General features: G+C 49.3%; 1 protein-coding gene across 1 annotated transcript in view; it reads left to right on the forward strand.

The window, feature by feature from the left end:
- Positions 1-1,997: 1,997 nt before the first annotated feature.
- FOXO6 (forkhead box O6) overlaps positions 1,998-20,521 on the forward strand; it is a 123,239-nt gene continuing 104,715 nt past the window's right edge. Inside the window, exon 1 of the mRNA XM_081015422.1 lies at positions 1,998-3,632. Coding sequence (XP_080871548.1) covers positions 3,147-3,632 — 486 coding nt within the window. The 5' untranslated portion in view covers positions 1,998-3,146. The remainder of the gene's footprint in view (positions 3,633-20,521) is intronic.

Raw genomic sequence — 20,521 nt, forward strand, 5'->3', positions numbered from 1 at the left:
ACAAACAACAACGTTGCATTTTCATTTCACTCATAAGCATAAGTGGGGAGAAAAACAACAACTCATCCTTTTAATCCTCGGCGTGCACTAATGGGGTAATATTGTGATGTGAGGTAGATGCTCCAGATTAAGCAAGCCAAAGGTCACTATGCCTCATCAGAGATCTAGCAAGTCATTTTCATTGGCAGTTATTGCTTTTGTAGTGCCATCCTTTTGGATTTGATTTGCATTGAAATAAGTGCGACTTGCTTCTGGGAAATGCGAATAGGATCTGGAATTTCTGCTGAGCGAGGACCGCAAACCGGGTTCAGGGTCGGAGAAGATGAACGGGGGCTCGAGGAAGAGACATATTTTAGGTGGTGCGACTTGGGGGAGTGGGCGTAGCCTCAGCCTAGGTGCTTTATTGTTCTTTGGAAGTTTGCAAGGGGGCTGGACGAAGATCCTATAGCAAAGGGGGCGGGGCATTGCGCGAAGGCGAATGGGCGTGGCCTAGCTGGAGGCTGCCCGGCCTGTGAGCTTCGTTGCCCCGGGTTACCCGCGGGTAAATCAAGAAGCGCTGTACGTCACGCGAGGGAGGTTCCCTCCGCCCGCCAAACCCGCCTTTCCCTGCCCCTTTTAGAACGCCGGCTGGGAACGGGCCAATGGGGAGAGCTCTGGGGTTTGGGCTTGTGCCGCGTCCCTTCCAATCAGGAGGCGGCACTCGGGTCAGGTCAGTGTAACAATCTGGAATGAGAGGAAAAAAAACACACAACCCAAAACACCCGACTAACCAACCACAGGAGGGGGAGGAAGGCGGGCGGGAGGGAAGGAGCTGGGCTGGGGCTTCCCCTGAACTTGGGGGGGGGGGGGGAGAAAGCACCGCTGGGTACGTGCGGTGCGCGAAAGGTTTAATCGCATTGCTGCGGTGGGGCGCGTGGAAGATAAGGGTTCCACCGCGCCTGGTGCTTCTGAAAGAAACGCGGAAAGTGCTTGGAGAGGCGTAGAAGCGCCGAAAAGGGTTAATGAACCCTTTGGAATAAGTGGGGCGAACTAGCATGCGGAGGGGCAGCCCAGCGCTGCAGAGGTGTCTGCGAAGTCTCGGAGAGGAGAGGTGCGGACAGGCTGCCCGTGCCCAGGTAGCGAAGCGCTGAGCAGGGCCGGCCCTACCGTTAGGCGGATTGAAGTGGCTGCCTCAGCCAGCTGATGGTTTAGGGCAACCTGAAACAAACAACAACAGTACATGTACAACCAAGGTAGTGGCAGGGAAGGAAGAAGGCAGCCCCACCTGTCTTAGGGTGATCTGATAGGGCAGCAAATTGTAATAGTAATAATAATAAGTAAATAAATAATTGTAAATGTATCGCCAGGGTGGTGGGGAACGGAGAGGTGCTTGTGGGACTTTCTGCCTCGGGGACCAAACTCACCCGATCAGCCATGATTGCTATAATTTGGTTGGGGAGGATGGGGAGACACCATTTGTGCCTCTGGCGGTAAAATGCCGTGAGGAGGCCCCGAGCAGGGGAAGGGAAGCCCGGAGGAGGTTCAGAAATGCCAGCACTCCTGCTTGTGAGAAGTGTGGCGCGCGCGCGAGAGAGACCTTCGGCGGGACGTGCTGCGGTGGCGGGGCAGGAGCGGGCAAGGCGAAGTCCTGAGCGGGCCTGAGCGCTGCCAAGGTGCCGTCGGTCGGTGGCGTCGCCCCCCGCCCTGCAGCCCGCGCGACGGCAGCGAAGGGGGAAGCCCGGCGCCCGCTCGTGTTGTGATCATGTGGTTTGGCTGGAGCGTCCAGACTTGTGCAGCCGGGCAGAGAGCCGACGAGACTCTGCGTGCAGCCAGCCAGGCGGGAAGGCAAGGCAAGCCCGGCTGGCGCGCTCCTCCTCCTCCTCCTCCTCCTCTCGTGTAAGGTGCTGCCCGAGGCCCCGCCCTCTTCCCCCCTCCGCTCGCCGGCCCGGCCCCTCCTCCTCCTCCTCCCTCCCCGCCCACCCCCTCCCTGAGGTGCAGCCGGCTCGCCTGGCGGGCTCTCCCTCTCTCTCACTGTGTGTGGGTCTGTGTGCGAGCGCGCGCGCGTGTGTCAGTCGCTCTTCGCTCGCGGGGCTGGGTGACGAGAGGGCAGCGAGGCAGAGAGTGGCGGCCGCCGCTGCCGCCGCCGCCGTTTCCTCCTCCTCCTCCTCCTCAGCATGTTGCCATCCCGCCGGGTCCCCAGAGAGAGGCGGCGCCCGCTCGGGGCGGCACGAGCGCAGCAGGAGAAGGAGAAGCAGCAGAAGCAGCGGCAGGAGGACGAGGTGACCGACAAGACCGAGGCGACGGCGGCGAGCAGAGGGGGCTGCCGCGCCGAGGGCAGCAGCAGCAGCAGCAGCAGGTGCTAGGTGTGTGGAAGAGCGCGAGAGAAGCGCGCGCGCGCTACCTGCCTGCCTGGCCGCCGGCTGAGCAGCCCAGCCTCTGCCTCAGGTGCGTGCCGGCGGCGTGGAGAGCGCGAGAAGAGAGGAGGGCGATCATGCCAGCGCCAGCCGCGCGTCTCCATCGCCACCTCCGGGCCCTTTAGCGCCGGGTTCCCGCTGCGCCTGGACGCTCTTCCTGGGATTAATTCGCTCCTCGCTGGAGCCCGGAGGAACTGAACTCGCCTGGACTCAAGCGAGGGGCCTTGGAGGCTCCGCATCGCCGGAGGAAGCCCTTCTCCCTCGAAAGCGCACGCCGCTCCTCCTGCGCCCGGCGCGCTCCTCCTGCTCATCTGTTGCTTGAACGGGCGGCCCCCTCCCTGCTCTGTCTCTCGCTCGCCGGGCTTGATGGAGGAAGCAGCCGCCTTCGCCGCTCCTTGCCCTTCCAGCTGAACCTCCCTTGCGCTGGACTCGAGCCTCTCTCTCTTGCCTTCCTCCCCCCCTTCCCCGCCACCGCTCCCCCGACGCACCTTCCTCCCCAAACCCTGCGAGGCAGCGTCTCCATATCCCGCCCCCCTCGCTCGTTCTCCCCCCCCCCTTCTCTCGCTCGTTCTCCCCGACCCACTTTGGTGCGATGCTGCTGCCTTGGACCTTCGCTTCCTAAAAGCGCCGTTTGCTGTTGCGATCCTTCCGTTGGAAATTTACAAAGGAGACTCTCCCCCCCCCCCCACCGGGATAAAGGAAAAAAGGGGGGAAGGAAAGAAAAGGCGGCTTCTGGGGGGGAGGGGGAGGAACATGGATGAGAAGCTGCAAGCGCATCAGGTTGACATCGACCCGGATTTTGAACCCCAGAGCCGGCCTCGCTCCTGCACCTGGCCGCTGCCTCACCCCGACTTCCCGGGAGAAGAGGACGATGGAGCCGCGGCTGCCGGCGCTGGTGGTGGTGGTGGTGGCGGCGGTGGTGGAGGAGGCGGCGGCGGCGGCTCCAAGCACCCCTTGGCCGGCGGAACGGAAGGCGCCGAGAACGCCGGAGTGGCGTCGGAGCGCGGCAAAGCCGCCCCGGCGCTGCCTTCGCTGGGCGCGGACGTTGGACAGCTCCGCAAGGCGAAGACCTCGCGGCGCAACGCCTGGGGCAACCTCTCTTACGCGGATCTCATCACCAAAGCGATCGAGAGCTCCCCGGAGAAGCGGCTCACCCTCTCGCAGATCTACGACTGGATGGTCAGATACGTCCCATATTTTAAGGATAAAGGAGACAGCAACAGTTCGGCCGGTTGGAAGGTACCCGAGCGATTCTCCACCTCCTTCACCCGCGCCTCTCGCCTCCCTCGGCAGAAACTAGAGCCCTAGTTTTCAAGAGGCGCTAGTGGAAGTTTCACTAGTGCTGAGCCTCTTTGGGTTGATGTAGTAGACTCTTAATGGGGGTCTAGTTGCCCGGTAGCAGCCTTAAACCACCCCTGTGTTGCAGGGAAGGTTAATTAAAGGGTGTTAAAATGGTGGTGTATCTTCCACCACCATCACCCACGTTTTTTGTTTGTTTTTAAACTCCCTTAGCACATTCTTACCTGGAAAGTGGTGGTTTTAACCAGAGTTAGTGATTAGGGAAGGAGTGGTGGTGAATACTTGGGAGTGAAAGTCTGTGTAGCTTTGTTTGCAGGCGCCGAAATCCTGTAGCAAGAGGGGCATAGCTGGAAGGGGAAGGAGCCGGCCAAGTTTCCTGAGGGTCTACCCGAGGCCACTCCAGCCTTTTGCAGCTTTGATCAGGAGAGCAGCTCTGGTGTCTTCTGGGATTGAGGGAAGAGAAGTTGCTCTTGCAGCCTTATCAGAGCTAGCTTGGAGAAGAGGAGCTCTTCTCTGTTGCTTATATTTGTGGAGTGGACCTGAGATATTTCCCTCTTTTTGCATTGGTGCTTGGAGAGATTATCTTGCAGTAGCTGCCTGGTCCACCTACCATATTTCCTTCACTCTTCCCCCCACCAGCCCCAGTGGCATCAACAAAGGGGCCAGGTGGACACCCTTCCTCTCCCTCCTCTTAAGTTGCAGTTAAGTTGTAGCTGCCTGTCTGGTAGTAGGACTTTGGAGGGCGGGTACAGGGTAGAAATAGTGTTGAGGTGGGTAAAAGTGGCTTTGTACTTTTCATCTGATGGCATTGATTGAGATGCCAGTTGGGGAAAGGACATGCCAGACTTTCTCCTCCAGTTTGGGTGGTGGGGTGTGTGGGGTTAGCTGCTTGTGATTTTTGTAAGGTCTCTCCCCCCCACACTCCATAGAATGCAGTGTAGATTGCTGGAGCGGTTTATAATACAAAAAAAGGCCCAGAAAACTGATTTCCTCAGCTAATTTGCCACATGCGATGCCATTGGTGGGCAGGGCCATTGGGCAAGTGTTACTGAACTCTGGATGCGTGACCATTTTGAGGTCTTGGGCTTCGTAAAACTGGAAGTGCGATCAAACTGTCTACATGTGTTAGCTGCAAACTCTGCCTGTCTTTGGCGCTCCATACATTGCCCACGTCTCCTTATTGAGTCAAAGTAAGATTTGGTGTATTTGTGTTTTTTTTAAAAAGCTTTTGTTTGCTTTTGAGGTCTTGGATGAAATGGCAAATTTTGCAGAATGTGCTGCATCGTTTGTGTGCGTGCTTTTTTGAGAATCCTAAACATCTGGTAGGCAGTCTGCCCACAAGCAAGTGTTCCCTTGAAGGAGGGCTTGAAAAGGCTCTCCTGCACATGTGGATTAACAAGCAATTAACCCTTGTGGCACTGAGTTGGTGGGGCAGAGTGGTTTTCCATTCTCGTATATCTGTTGGTCTCTCAACAGACACACGCCCCTCTGGCATTGGCTGTACTGGCTAAGCTCCCAGGCTGTTGCCTTTGGATTGTTAAATATTTCTGTCAGGAGTAATCGATTCCCCTCTTATTGTGATTTAGTGTAGAGGTGTGTTGCACTCCCTGAGCTTACAAGGAAAGTGTCTCTCTCTGTGTGTGTATGGTGTGAGAAGTCTACTTTTTCACTTCAGTGTGAGAGCCATCCTGCTATAGCCCAGCAGAAAATGGGGTGCGTCCAAAGTGATGTTGCTTGCACACACCTTGCACCCATGTTGGTGACCACACCTGGAAGGGACAGAAAAGCATAGTTAATGTGGGAACCAGAAGGGGCCGATTTAAAAGAGAGGCAGTTCCAATTGATTTGCTTTCCGCTTTCCAGCCACCCTATAATAAGCAATGTATTAATTCAGGAAAGGTCCACTCCATCATTTGGGCTGGTGTTATGAGCATTATTGAAGCTCTGTGCATCTGCACCACACCTGGATTTGACCTCCTCTGTGTTCCGTTTACTTGTGAGTAGCTGAAGAGAAGACTTGTTTTAGGCGCTCAAGCACCTTGAGACATCAGACCATAAGGAAAGCCCTGCTGGATCAGACCAAGGGTCCACCGAGTCACAGGAACATATACCAGGTGGAGGTTATTTGTTCATGGGCGATGAAATGGCTCTCCTTCTATCCACCTCCTCTCCCTTGGGGCTATTTTAGTACTGACTCTTTTATGATGCATAGGTAACCAGGTCTCATGAATAGGTTGGTACTTGCAAGAGAAGCATATGGGGAAGCCTTGGTAATTTGGGCTGTACAGCTGGATGGAGTCTGGTTGGGCGTACTTATGCTAACCCTGGTGTCCTGGTGCAGGATGGATGTATATGGTAGCAGAGGGGACAAAGTTCCACCCAAACTGACAGGAAGAGAGAACTGCATCCAAGGAACAGTCCAAGACACTTGTCTATGGAATACTCTCACTTCTTGTTCTGCTTCATGCAGTTATTTAAACAAGGTAGAATAAATCTGATGTGTGAAGAGTAGTAGCTACATCAGCCAAAGGTCATAGCTCTAGAAAGCTGGGAAAGGTGAAGGGCCATAACTCAGTGGTGGGGCACATACTTTGAATGCTAAAGGTCCCTGTATCAATCCGCTGGCACCTCCAGATAGGGCTGGGAAGGACTCCTTGTATGAAATCCTGGCTATCTACTCCCAGTTAGCATTGACAATACTGAGCTAGATCAGTGTGGATGGTCCTGACTTAGGCAGACCAATGATCTTATTTGGTATAAGGCAGCTTCGTTTGTTCCTATGAAAGTACTCCATTTTTGGAGAAGTGTTCAAAAGTGACCTGGTTGGGGTGCCAATTTCTTTGAGTTAAATGTTTTGTTTTACAACTGCTCTAGTCACAATGGTGCCAAGGTTATTGGGAAAGAGCTGTGGTTTCATAGTAAGGACTGAATGCTGAAGTTCCAAGGACCTTTTCCTGGAACCTCCAGGTCACAATGGGGGAAAATCCCTTTCTGAAACCCTGGAGAGCTGCTGCCAGTTAGTGTAGGCAGACCAGCTTTCAACCTCCAAACATTGCCTAACTCTTAACTCCTGTCAGCCCCAGCCATCATGACAAGTGGCCAGGGATGTTTGAAGGCATCTGCTCAGGTAAGGTTGGTGTAGAGAGTACTGTGAGGGAGGCTCTATGAATAGGCTTTGTTTATCGCAGCTTCCCATGTTCCACATGATACTGCATGGGAGAAGACTTTGTGATGCTTGTGCCATCATAGCTTTCAAGAGCTTTCCAGATGCATACCTTGAATTCATTCCTGAAGAAGTGTATTAGACTCTGAGGAATCAAGACATGAATACTCTGTGGGTAGAGAGATTTTCCATCCACATCAATACTATGATTCTTCTTCCAACATAGCTTCTCCCCTCTCCACCGCTGGCCTCCTGGGGAAACTGAAGCAAAGGTATGCCTGCCAACAAAAAATCAGACTGGCTGGCTGATTAGATGGTTGACAGAAGCTTGCTCATGTTTGAAGGGTAGGGAGTTAGGGGATACAGTAGAGGCTGGTCCATTAGGCCAAATGGGGTGCTGCCCCACCAACTTCAGCCTATCCTCAGTCAGCCCCCAACTGCCTTCTTAGTTCCATCCATTCCAGGGGGTGGCACTGGCTGTCACCTTCACCTTTTTTTTTTGTCTCCACATAGCCCTTGTAGAATACAGCAGAGAGGAGGATGGGGGCAAAGCTAGGATTAGTTGACTGTGGCCCCACCTTCTTTTAGCCTCTCTTCCTCCTGCCCCATCAGTTTCAAAGGTCACCAGACAATGGACCAGCTTGTTCAGAAAACCCTGGATGTTCTAGAGCAGGAATGGGGAGGGAACTCATGGTTCTCCACACTTCACTGGGCTCCATTAGCCTCGGCCAGCATGCCTAATGGTCAGGGAATCCTAATGATGGGATTTGTAGTCTATCAACATATGGAGGACCAGAAACTCTCCACCCCTAGAGCAATATTGATAAAAATGGGAATATGCTGATCGTTGAGAGACCTCTATGGGCCGTGGAAGCAGCATACTGGCCATTTAAAGGATTGATAGGACTTCATTTTCCCATTAGGTATCCCATGCTAGTTCTGCTCAAAACAGACCCATTGAAAATAATGGATGTGGCCAACTTAGGTATGTTAAATTAAATTTGTCTACGCTTGAATGTAACTGAGTAGGATACAACCCAATGGCATGAAACATCTCCTTTGTAGGAGATGAAAGTGTAGATGTATCAAATGAATAAAAATGACCAGCAAAGAAGGAAACTAATGCAACCTAGTTTGGTGTTAGCAGTTGGCAATGTTGGGCATCTGCCAAGGCTCATACCCCAGCAGCAGGGCTGGCCCCTTTTCCCGCTGCCTTTGCCATTACCAGTGGGATGGCCCCCTCTTTCTTTCCCTTCCTCACTCTCTGCCTTCACAGTATTGGCTGGTGCTGAGAGTATGAGCTGATGCCACCTCCTTTGCTCCTTCCTAGCCAGTGCTGGGTGCAGGAGTTGCCACTGGCCACTATATTCTGATTGGCCCTGGCTGGAAGGGGCAGGGGTGCAACTGGCTGTGGGAGGCAGTAGCTTGCATGCTTAGCACTCACTGATGGTGGGAAGGGAGGAGAGAGAAGCTGCAGCAATCCAGGAGGAGACGGAGATGGCAGGAGCTGCACATAGGGTGCAGGGCACAGGGGACTTGCTACCAGCCTTTTGCTGGTGATAAGTCAGACCTGGAATAATCTGTACAAATACACCAGTGTGGAGTTGTGGCTAGAGTGTTGGACCAGAACCTGAAATACTAGGGTTCAAATCCCCGCTAGGTCAAGGGGATTGATATTGGGCTAGTCACTTAGACTAACCTACCTCACAGGGTTGTTGTGAGGATAAAATGGGGAGGGGGAGAATCAGGTGTGCCACTTTTCAGAGTTGCAATAATAAATTAATCTGAAAGCGAAAGATTTCTTGCAGCTCTGTGCATTAAAGGTGGCTTCTCCTTGTGATGAGTGTGTGGCACTTGTTTTCTTGTTAGTTCTTAAGTTATCTCACTGAAAGGGAAACGATCCCCTTCCCTTTAAGGAATCTCAGAAAGGCACCTTCCTTCAATGTTAGCAAGATAATTAAGGGGATAATTAATTAGCTGGTGGGTCCTGCTCTACAGTATAAGGCAGTGAGTTTGCACTTAAGGCTGCTGAACTGTGGATACCATAACTCCTAAAGACAGCCTTTGCCAGCCTGGTGCCCTCCAGATATTTTGGTCTACACTGGCTTTGCTCGCTGGGGCTGATTGGAGTTGTAGTTTGAAAACAACTGGAGGGTACCAGGTTGGCAGACACCGCCAAAAGAGCTGGAAGTCCTTGAGGGGTGTTGGAGCATCTTTCCAATTTTTTTTTAAAAAATGCTAGTTCTGTTTCGTTTGTTGCTGTGTGGGATTATTAGTCTTGGCTACTGAAAAGAAAGTTCAGCCCTGGCTGGCTGTTAGTTTTTTGTTTTGTATGTTGTGTTCAAATAGAAAATACTCCATCCCTGATTTTCAGTTCATAATATGAAGCCCCAGATTGGAGCCTTGCACCTGCAGCCCTGGTCCCTGAACTCTGTCGTGTCCGTCTCTGTAATTTTTAATATATTTTTTTTGTTCCCAATCTACATCTCTGCAACCTGCCACTCCCTTCTCTTAGAGCTACTTTCCTTGGATTAAATTTCTCTCCCCTCGCTGTGCATTGCCAGAGTTGCAGAGAGAGGCATTCCTCATCCCTGCGGAGAACCTGATACAGGGGGCACCGCTCATCAGTCTTGCGTTCCCAATACTGTTTCGCTTTCTTAAAAGGCCCGTACGTACGAGAGGGAGTTGTTCGTAGTCTTTATGTTTGAGGTTCAGAAGCATTGCAACTGTAGAGAGTTTCATCTCTCTCCTCTCTCTCTCTGCTGGGATGGTGGGGGTGTTTCTGGCAGCGGGTCTTCATCTTTAATTGCCTCCTCCTTAGCCTAGTCTGTCACCCACAGAGAGGGCTCAGTAGCTGAGAATTCCAGATCATTTCCCCATGTTGTGGAGAGGGAAGGGAAGGGGAGTTGCTCCCCTGCCCCATGAGTCAGTCCTTTTTTAAAAGGTGGGATTAGAAGCTTAGATTTAAAACTTCCAGCTGGCCTCTCCATCCTCTCTCCTAAAGTGAACAGAGAACTTCAGCTCCTGTGCACCATTTAACAAATGCCCTAGCACAGTCATAGGCAAACTCGGTCCTCCAGATGTTTTTGGACTGGAACTCCCATCATCCCTGACCACTGGTCCTGTTAGCTAGGGATGATGGGAGTTGTAGTCCCAAAACATCTGGAGGGCCGAGTTTGCCTATGCCTGCCCTAGTATCTCCCCACTCCACACCTTGCAGTTAACACAGATTTATTGGTCCCTGGGGTATATTGTCTATGCTTTTGAAACGAATTATTTGCAGGAAAGGGAGTTCTACACAAGGCTTGGAAAGGGCCAAAAGGGGAGCATAGAGCATGAGACACTTAATCTCAGGGTTGTGGGTTTGAGCCCCACATTGGGCAAAAGATCCCTGCATTGTAGAGGGTTGGATTAGATGATCCTGGTGGTCCCTTCCAACTCTACAATTCTTTGATTCCACTTTTAAGTCATGGCTTTACTGCAAAGAATCTTGCAGACAGTCGTTTGTGAAGAGTGCTGAGAGTTGTTAGGAGACGCCTATTCTCCTCGCAGAGCTACAGTTCCCAGAGTTCCCAAGGAACAGGGATTAACTGTTAAACCACTCTGGGAATTGTAGCTCTGGGAGAGGAATAGGGGGTCTCCTAATGAGACCTTTAACAAACTACAGCCCCCAGAATTCTTTGGGAGAAGCTGTGGCATGGTACTGCTTTAAATGTGCAGTGCAGATGGGGCCCTTGGTGTGCTGACCTGTATTCGTTATAGCCTGGTTGCAACCCAGCATTGCGTCATAATTAGGTTTGAAACAAGGGCTGCTTGCAGCCCTTACACCTGTCCCTGCGTGGGAAGAATTGCTTTGTGGCTTCTGTGGGGGAGGGGGAAAAAACTGGTTAGTACAAAGTCCTGCCATAAGTGAACCAAGATGGACCAGTAGTATCAGCTGCAGGCCCGATGGGGTAGGAGATGGTAGAAGGAAACATGTACTGAAGCAGCCGCAGTATCTGTAAAGCAACCATTGGGTTTTACCAACCCCCGCCCCCCATTTCCTATAGAGACTTTATCCCATATATGAATAGTTGGGTTTGTTTATTAGTTTGATATGGAGTTCTGCAGGGAACCAGTATGGCAGGCATCCCCAAACTCAGCCCTCCAGCTGTTTTGGGACTACAATTCCCATCATCCCTGACCACTGGCCCTGTTAGCTAGGGATGATGGGAGTCGTAGTCCCAAAACAGCTGGAGGGCCGAGTTTGGGGGTGCCTGCAGTATGGTGTAATGGTTATAGTGTGGGACTAAGACTGGGAAGATGCCCTATTCAAATCCATGCCCATGCCCAGGCATGAAGCAGAATGTGGGACTTTGATCTGTTTTTATCTCGTAGAGTTGTTGTGAGAATGAGGTGGTGGTGGGGATGCGTGCCGCTATGGACTTCTTAGAGAAAAGGTGATACCAATCTGTAATCAATAATCTCTGAAGCTATACAGGTCTAGTCCTGGCCAGTAGCCCCCTCCCCTTCCTCCAAATGCCATTCTGAGCTTAATGGATAGGATAAAACATCACAAACACAAACTCCAAAGCATAGGTGAATTTATTGTTTCTGTCTACTGGGCAGTGCAGGGTGCTTCCAGACCGTTGCTGTTATCGGGATACACTGATAAATTCAGGTTATCCAGTAAGTGTTGATTTGACACCCTCACTCAACACACCTACTCCCTTTCTTCCACTTACCAAAATAGGACTTTTCTAAATAAGGAAAGTGAGGAGGAAAATGCACTGGTAAGTGTGATAGAACAATTGCTTTACAGAACATTGTCTCACCTTCTTGCGAACAAATGGACAATAAACACCTGGTGTGGTGTAGCCAACCCACAAACTTTGTGCATACAAATGCTCAATCAACAGGTCACCAGAAGGGACCAAAGGCTCTGGCAGTTTTTTTTTTTAAAGTGCCATCTCTTTCTTAATCAGAGCAATCTTGCTGAAGCAGTGAGTTTGTGGGTTGCAGCCTACACGATTTGTCCAGAGCTTGTAAACCTTGGCGTCAGCAGTCGTCCTCCTTCAGCTTTTGGCCTTCTTCTTTTGTGACTGTAAAGCTTTACTAGCAGGAAGTCCTCTCCAGTATGCAGTTCTGGGTCGCAGGCAGCCTGAGGTTTTCCACACGCCACTGTCCCCAGCTGTGGGTCTTGGCGCTGCTATGCTGCACACGTGTGCCAGTAGTGCTTGCTGTTTTCCAGTGCTGCACGGAAGGCCCCATTGACTGACAGTTCTGCTTAATTAGGGAGTTGTTATTTTATCAATTCCAAAGCGCTTGAAGTTTTATGCTCCAGCTCACGCGTTCCACTTGTTAATGGGAAACCAACACCCTCTGTCAAAGAAGCAGCGGCTCTGATGCATTTTAAGGTGCTGTTTGTGCCACTTTGACATCCAAAGTATAACAATAAAGCTATCAGCTGGTGGATGTCTGCTTGATGTAGGTCTGACAGTGCCAAAAACCTTAATCTCCAAGCCTTCCCACTTTTCTTTCTCTCTGTACTTCTTAGGGCTGCTCCTTTGTGGCATGAATATAAACTAGCTGGGTGGCCTTGGTGCTTTAAGCTGAGGAGTGTCCTGTCTAGGGCTGGGGGAGGACCCATCACTCACCTATGGTTGTGCCCAGCCTATCTCTTTACCATGGCTTATAATTACTGCTGCAACATCCTTGACTAACCAGCAGTACTTCCTCTTGCTATTGAGCAAGACAAGGCATAGGCAAACTCGGTCCTCCAGATTTTTGGGACTACAATTCCCATCATCCCTGACCACTGGTCCTGTTAGCTAGGGATCATGGGAGTTGTAGTCCCAAAACAGCTGGAGGGCTGAGTTTGCCTATGCCTGAGCAAGACCATATGGAGGGACTGTAGCTCAGCAGTAGAGCATCTGCCTTGCATGCAGAAGCTACCAAGTTTGATTCCTGGCACCTCCAATTAAAAGGCTCAGGTAGCAGTTATTGAGAAGGACTGTCTGTATGTGACTGCTAGTCTAGTGTAGACAATACTGGGCAAGACGGACAACTGTCCAACCCGATGTAAATTGACTTCTGGTGTCCCTGTGACCCTGTAATAGGAACATTCACAAGAAGCGAGTTAGCTACTTCTCTGCTGTTGGGCACCAGGTTGAAATGGGCTGTCTTTTTATCTCCTTCGTTCCTTTTGTCCCTCGCATCAGAGCAAAGGAGCATGGGCAGCCGGTAATCTGTTACTTTCAGAAAGAAAATAAGCACACAAAACCATGAATCATGGGGAACATTATGCATCATGTGGACAAAAAGAGCAGTAGCTGCTGCTGGTGCAATTCAGGGGCAATTTACTTGTGGGGAAGAAACGTACCTATGGACTGTACAAGCAACTGGGCAGCAATGCCCCCCCCCCCCATGCTAGGTATGGATGCCACAAGATAAATAACAGTTTTTGCAGAATAGAAAACTGCCCCATGACAGTTTAAAAGACACACAGTTTGGCTGTGGGTTAAGCTTTTGTGGGTTAGGCCAGCTTTCACCAATGCATACTTCTTCAAGGTTTGCAAGTATTGGGACTACTAATTCCTGTGCCTACAGCGTGTGAAGCACTACAGGAATGCCCCACCCCCCGCCAAGCCTTCTCTTGCAGTAGTCATGATTGCAATGCTACTGCAGTGTGTTGAAAGTGGACAAGCTTCTGGAAGCGCTTTTGTATGGGGCTTAAAGCCGTTCTTGCTTCATCCACTTTGTCATTTGGCCAGAAGGATAAATTCACATTACAAATACCCTTTCTCCACTTTCTCGTCTGTGTGAATAACGATCCGATGGTCACTTAAATGGTGTAAAGGAGGCTCAGCAGCGCAACCTTATTCATGTTTATTGGAAATAAGTCTTGCTGTTTCCAGTGGGGATTGCTCCTAGGTAAGTGTGCATTGGATTGCAGCCCACAGCCAATCTAGAAGCCCCACTGGTGCAATCGGATCTCAGCAGTCGGTCCTTCTGTGGGGTTTACTCTAGAGTAAAAATGCATATAATTGCAGGGAAGGAAGGGAGGCTAATGACTCATTTCGCTAGCCATTTCCTCCTCTCTGTACCCATCCCTGTTCCTTAAGAGAATAAGCAAGCTTAGAAATACCACATTGCCCATCACATAAGTAGACCAAAGACCCATCTAGTCCAGCATCTTGTTCTTACCATGGCCAACCAGGTGCCCGTGGGAATCCTGCAAGCAGAACCTTTGCACAACAGCGCTCTCCCCACTTGTGATTTTCAGCAACTGGTATTCAGAGGCATACTTCCTCCAAGAGTGGAGGTAGACCGTAGTTTTTTCCTCTATGAATTTGTTAATTCTCCTTTAAAGCCATCCAGGTTGGTAGAAATTGTGGGGGAGAATTCCATAGTTTACACCCCTGGTTCTACCCAGTTCTTTTGGGTGCTTGTCTTTTTAAACTTAAGCTTATATCTCCCATCTGTACCGCTGTGGTCTTGGCTCTCCTAACCTCCATTAGAGGAAATATCACGCAGGCGTCAGAAGGGAAGGCGGATGTACTCCTCTTTGCATACTTGAAAGCAGCGTTACGGCCTTTGTCCTCTGTCTGAAGGGTTGCTTCATCTCTCAGAAGTGTATGTAGGCTGTGTACAAAAAATCAAAGTGCATGACTTTCCCCACGGAATCCTGGGAATTGCAGTTAAAGGGTGCTAGAATTTTAGCTTGGTGAGGTGTAAACTGCAGTTCTCAGGATTCTTTGTGGGAGAATCATGTGCTTAAAATGTACAGTGTACCTGAATATATATGTTGAGTTTCATTGAGTGCCAGCTCTCGGAGCTGTACCAGCACTTGCATTGCCTCTAAGCTCCTCTTAAGGTAAGCCAGTTACTGCCATTCTTCTTAAAAGTATAGACTCTTTCAAAGCCAAAGCTCTCAATGCAGTTAACAAACATGAAGCAGTATTGTTAAGAAACAGGGACATAGGCAGCTGCCTTATGTGGAATCAGACCATCTAGCTAAGCAGTGTCTACTATACTGAGTAGAAGCAGCTCTCCAGAGTTTGAGGTAGGCGTTTTTCCCAGCCTTGTGTGGAGACACCTGGGACTGAACCTGGAACCTTTTGCATTCAGGGAAGATGCTGTATCACTGAGCTATGGCTTTCCCCCAGTCCTATCAAACCAGAGCTGGGCGAGTGCTAAAGATTCACCAGGCAATAGCACCCAAGCCTAGCTCATGCAAATGTGCTTTGAAAAGGAGTTCTGTACGCCAGCTGCTAAATCTATACATAAAGAGAGGGCAGGCAGGCAGATCTGGTATTCCCTGGGCAGGGAAAGTAAGGTTTCTTATCTACCAGTTGAAAGTCTCAGTAAGATTGCTTTCATAGCTGTTTCTCCAAGGTACAGAAGTTCAAGCTTCTGTTGATGCATATGAACTCAGTGTGCTATCAGCAGGTTTCCTATTCTTAACCTAGATCAAGGTCAACGGCACTTTGCATTGTGCCAGGAAAGTAAGTGGTAGCCAGTGCAGATATCTAAGCACAGGTTTGCGCAGCCAGCTGCAATCATGAGTCTAGCCACCTCTGGACCAGGAGATTCTTAATCTCGGGGTTGTGTGGGTTCAAAACCTACCTTGGGCAAATAGATTCCTGCCTTGCAGGGGGTGGGATTAGATGACCCTTGTGTTCCCTTCCAACTCTACAATGCTATGATGCTATGCTATGCTGTGATTCTATGAACCTGTAATTCCTGAACAGTCTTTAAGAGCATCCCCACATAGGGTGTGTTACAGTAGTCTAATCTACTTGTGTTGGTGTGTATATCACAGATGCAAAGACTCTCCCCAAGTTCAAAAGTGGCAATTAGACTGTGTGAAGGAGACTGTTGCACTCAGTGGTCTAAGGCTTTGTTCACACATGCAATTGCATTTACTTCCACAGTCGTTAGTTACCCAGTGTGTCACCCAAGGCTGAAAAAATCTTAGATGGAATTTCCATTTCTGTTAATATCACCCGAAGGGATGGGCTTATAGGGTTCAGAGGCCTCAGAAGAGAGGGCTGCTTGTATCAGCAACTCACCCACACATCGAAAGGATGTTCCTTTGCCTTCCGGCATGAGCTTGAAATGTGCATGCATATGGATAATAAATTTGTCTTTTTGCAGTGCTTGTTCCTTGCTGATAAGCCAGGGCTTCCTTGCAGCTCTTGCACACCTTGGCTGGACCTTGTTTATCAGAGAAACCCAGTACTTGCTTTATATGACCAAAGGAAGCCTGGTGTTGCTAGCACTCAGTGGGATGATGGAATGAATTCTTTCATGCACGGTGGTAGAACTTGGCAGGGAGGAAGATGGAGACAAAACTAGAATTAGTTAGCTTTCCCTGCCATTGGCTCTGACTTTACTTACTGTTTGGGCTCCCTGCCTTTTGCCCTTCCAGTCCAAATGTGCCTCAGCCACCACTGATTCTACTCCCCTCCTTTTATCCTCATGTTTGAACCTGAGTCTCCCCAGCCCTAGCCCTAACCACTAGGCCATACTAGTTCTCAGCATGTACATACATTGGGGAAAGGTTTTGACCACTGGCACTCATTCTCAAATGCAATCATTGGAGCAGGGCAATCGGGAATGTTTGGAGGCAGACAGAAAGCGGAGGAAGGGCATGAAGGATTTCAGAGCATCCATTTGCACCAGAAGTGCCTTGCTTGCATCATTTTTTTAATTGCACTCTTCCCCATTTTGGACTACAACTCCCATCAGCCCCAGCCAGCGGGGGGGGGAGGCAGTTTTACTGTACTGTACATTGCATGCTGTACTATACATTGTATAGAGCACAGTGCTGATAACACCAAGGTCATGGGTTCGATCCCCGTACAGGACAGCTGCACATTCCTTGCATTGCAGCGGGTTGGGCTAGATGATCATCAGAGGTCCCTTCCAACTCTAGAATTTTATGATACCATTATGAGAAAAAGCAAGGTAAAAACCTTCTAAATAAACTGAAGGAAGGGAGAAACTATCAGCACACCTGTCTTTTTTTGGAGGGGGGAGGGGGCATGGTGAATTGCAATAGAAACGGTATTTTTTTTTTTGTTCAGGGGACTCCTCTGCAACAGCATTTTGGGCAGGAAGATTTGGCTCGACTGGGGGAAAAAATGGCATTCTTCCTTCTTCCTCTCCTCCGTTAGGTTCTCATCCTCTTACTTTTTTTTTTTCCTTTTCACCTTTCTGGAATTGCTTTTCATGCAGTGCTAACTGCTGAAGTAACACAAACCTGCTAAATGGTCCAGCTTTATGATAGCATAAAAATGATACTACAGCAGTGAGTAGAGTTTTATTAAACCCCAGGGACCGGCTGCAAATGAACAGCTTGCTCTGCTCTTCACTTTATTTATTTATTTAATAACTGCTGGAATATAAACTACATCTGAGATTCTGTGGACTAGGAGCACTCTCAAGTCACAGCACTATCCGTCCCCACTCCCAAATGCTCTCTCTCGCTCTCTCTCTGGCTTGTTCTTTCTGAAGAAGCTCAGCACGGGTGTCGGGTCCTTAGACTGGAGAATGGCGTTCTCGGCATTTGGGATATTACTTGGAACTATTTCACACTGTCTCACGGACACACATAAGTCAGATTTCATTCGCTGACAAATCTGGGCAGGTAGAAGTGAGAAGATGCCAAGTCCTGCCTGGTTTGAACATCGGGCAGATTCTCTTCACTCTGGTGGTAGTAGTCTTCCTTTCCTCTTGTTGGCCCTTGTGAGTCTTTTACTGACAGTAAAGGTAAAGGGACCCCTGACCATTAGGTCCAGTCGCAGACAACTCTGGGGTTGCGGCGCTCATCTCACTTTACTGGCCGAGGGGGCCGGCTTACAGCTTCCGGGTCATGTGGCCAGCATGACTAAGCCGTTTCTGGCAAACCAGCGCAGCGCACGGAAACGGCGTTTACCTTCCCACTGGAGTGGTACCTATTTATCTACTTGCACTTTGACGTGCTTTTGAACTGCTAGGTTGGCAGGAGCAGGGACTGAGCAATGGGAGCTCACCCCGTCGTGGGGATTCGAACCGCTGACCTTCCGATCGGCAAGCCCTAGGCTCTGTGGTTTAACCCACAGCGCCACTCGCATCCCATTTACTGACACTAGGCTCTACTAATGATTTATAGTGAGTCTCCATTGCTTAGTGCCAGCAGGGGAGAGTGAAGAAACTCTCACACAGGGCATGGATGGTAGGGAGCGCTCAACTCCTTCACGTGTCATAAATTCCAGGAAACAAGAAGTCAGATGTCATGAAACTGGAACTGGGTTACCCACCCACCCTTTTCCAATTGGAAAAGATCTCACAAATCGTGACTGCTGAAGCTTGTGCTCAGTTGGCTTCTGAGGTGGAGCTGTTTTATTTTTTGTTTTATTTTAAAGGGGTGATTTCTCCCCAGTTTATGCATTAACTAGGGAGCTGTGTCTCACAGGACTGCAAGACTCCAGAAATCAGGGTTGGAAGAAAGGCATGAAACAGGCATCAATAATCTCATGCTGATTGGAATACAGGAAGCTCTTTATACCAAGTCAGAGCATTTGTCCATTTACACCCAGTAACATAGATGTTGACTGGCAGTGATTCTCTGGGGGTTTCACTAGGATGGCCATGTGCCCTACTTAGGGTTGGGGAAGAAATTTGTGTCAGTTTGCATTTAAAGGGGAACTTACCTAATTTGCACTTTCCGAAACTAGATGTGAACCGAAAAATAGCCCCCCCACATTTGAAACCTGCACTTCTCAGAACATTCTCCAGCCACGTGTGTGTGTGTGTGTGTGTGTGTGTGTAATATTTGTGTAAAGGGTGCATGCAAATAACAATAAAAATGCCATATATTATGCAAAATTGCTTGCAGACATGCACATTAGGGGGAAATTTCCTGATGAATTTTCCTGAGAACTTTTTTTTATTTTATTAAATGCAAACTGATGTGGAAATGTGGAGAGCTGAATTTAGGATTAGAAAAAGGAGAAACAGAGACAAACAAAAATGGACAGATTTGCTCATCTCTGGTCCTATTTTCAGAGTCAAGTCCCCTATTGGAAGGGCTTTCTGGGGACAAATCTTTTCTTTAAGGGCTGTCAGCCCAAGTCTGGTTTAAAGATAAAGAACTATAAGGAGGAAGAGCAGCAGGAGCCTTGAAGTTATTGCCCAGGTTATTGGGTCGCAGCCTTTCGCACTGTGGTGAGATGCAGGCAGTCACCTATACATTGTCTCCCCCCCCAAAAAAGAGGATGCAGATCTGCATGTTTTTTTTTTAAAAAAATATGTTGACTTGTATTTATTATTTATTTAAACAATTTTTACACATCCTCACTACAATCATCTCTAAGTGGTTTACAAAGGTACATTATAGCAAAAATAAAAATCAGTTAAAATTCTAACATCAGCCATCAAATAAAATGCCTGCTGGAATAAAAAGAAGTCTTCAGCAGGCAGAGGGAGCCTGCCTGACCTCAACAAGAAAAGAGTTCCATAAAAATTGGGCCCACGATACTAAACATATGGCTCCTGGTGGATGTGACCCGTGCATCTGAGTCATGGGGGAACCACTCACAGCACAGACTTTTGAGCACTGGAGTTATGTGCCGGCGATAGCCTGTTCCCACCAACAGTCTAGCTGCAGTGTTATATGTGCAGATTTATTTATGATTTATTTCATAAAATTTAAATACCGCTTGGTTGTAAGAGAACGTCAAAGAGATTTGCAAATTTAGACAATGTTTACTGTAAGTAGAACTGCAATTGCATCTCACCATTGCAGAGAAATCTAAGCCCTGGTGCTTGCTTAGCCAGCTGCTGTCTAGGCGCTCCCTGCTGATGGGCAACTTCAAGGCCTCTCTCATTCCCCCTTCATATATATGTATTTAATCATTAAAACTGGACTTGGACCAGGCAGCCCTAAGAGCATTCCTGCTATTGTTCACCCCTTGCAAGCAGTTAGTATTCATTATCCTCCTGTCTCTGAGCATCTTAATACAATCCATCTTCAAATGTGTGGTCCACCTCATCATTTCCTTCTCACAACAATGCTGTGATTGCTTACGCTGAGTTTGTGTGTATGTGTGCATGTGATTGGACCAAGGCCACCCAGTGAAGTTCCTGTCCAAGTGAGGATTTGAACCCAGATCTCCCCAGCTTAAAAGTGTCTAGCTGTTAAATTTCGCTGGGAGGAGCAGCTTGCTGGGTGGAGTGGAGATGCTTTGCTAGATTCTTAGTAGCTGGGTTGCTGTTGCTTGCATTCACACCATGCTACCTTGTCCCATCTTCTCCTGGTAACAACAACAACAACAACAACAACAACAACGCCACCAATCTGGCTGAGTTTCCCCAGCAACTCGGTGCAGGCTTCCAGCAAAATATAAAAACACAATAAAACATCAAACATTGCAGCTTTGTGGGCTGCACACCACTTGACTGGCATTGCATTTAAGATGCAAAAGCTGTTCCCCATGGAGGGCTTTCTGGACTTCCTTGCCAAACCTGTCACTCATCTGCAGTGAAACAGATGTCCATCTTGCTCAGTATTGTCTACACTGACTGGCAGCAGCCCTCAAGGGTTTCAGGCAAGATTCTCTCCCAGGCTGACCTGGAGATGCCGGGATTTGAACCTGGGACCTTCTGCACGCAAGGCATATTCTCTTCCACTGAGCCATGG

The sequence above is a fragment of the Podarcis pityusensis genome (assembly GCF_964106645.2).
Source record: "Podarcis pityusensis genome assembly, chromosome: 8".
In the NCBI taxonomy this organism is placed as follows: domain Eukaryota; kingdom Metazoa; phylum Chordata; class Lepidosauria; order Squamata; family Lacertidae; genus Podarcis; species Podarcis pityusensis.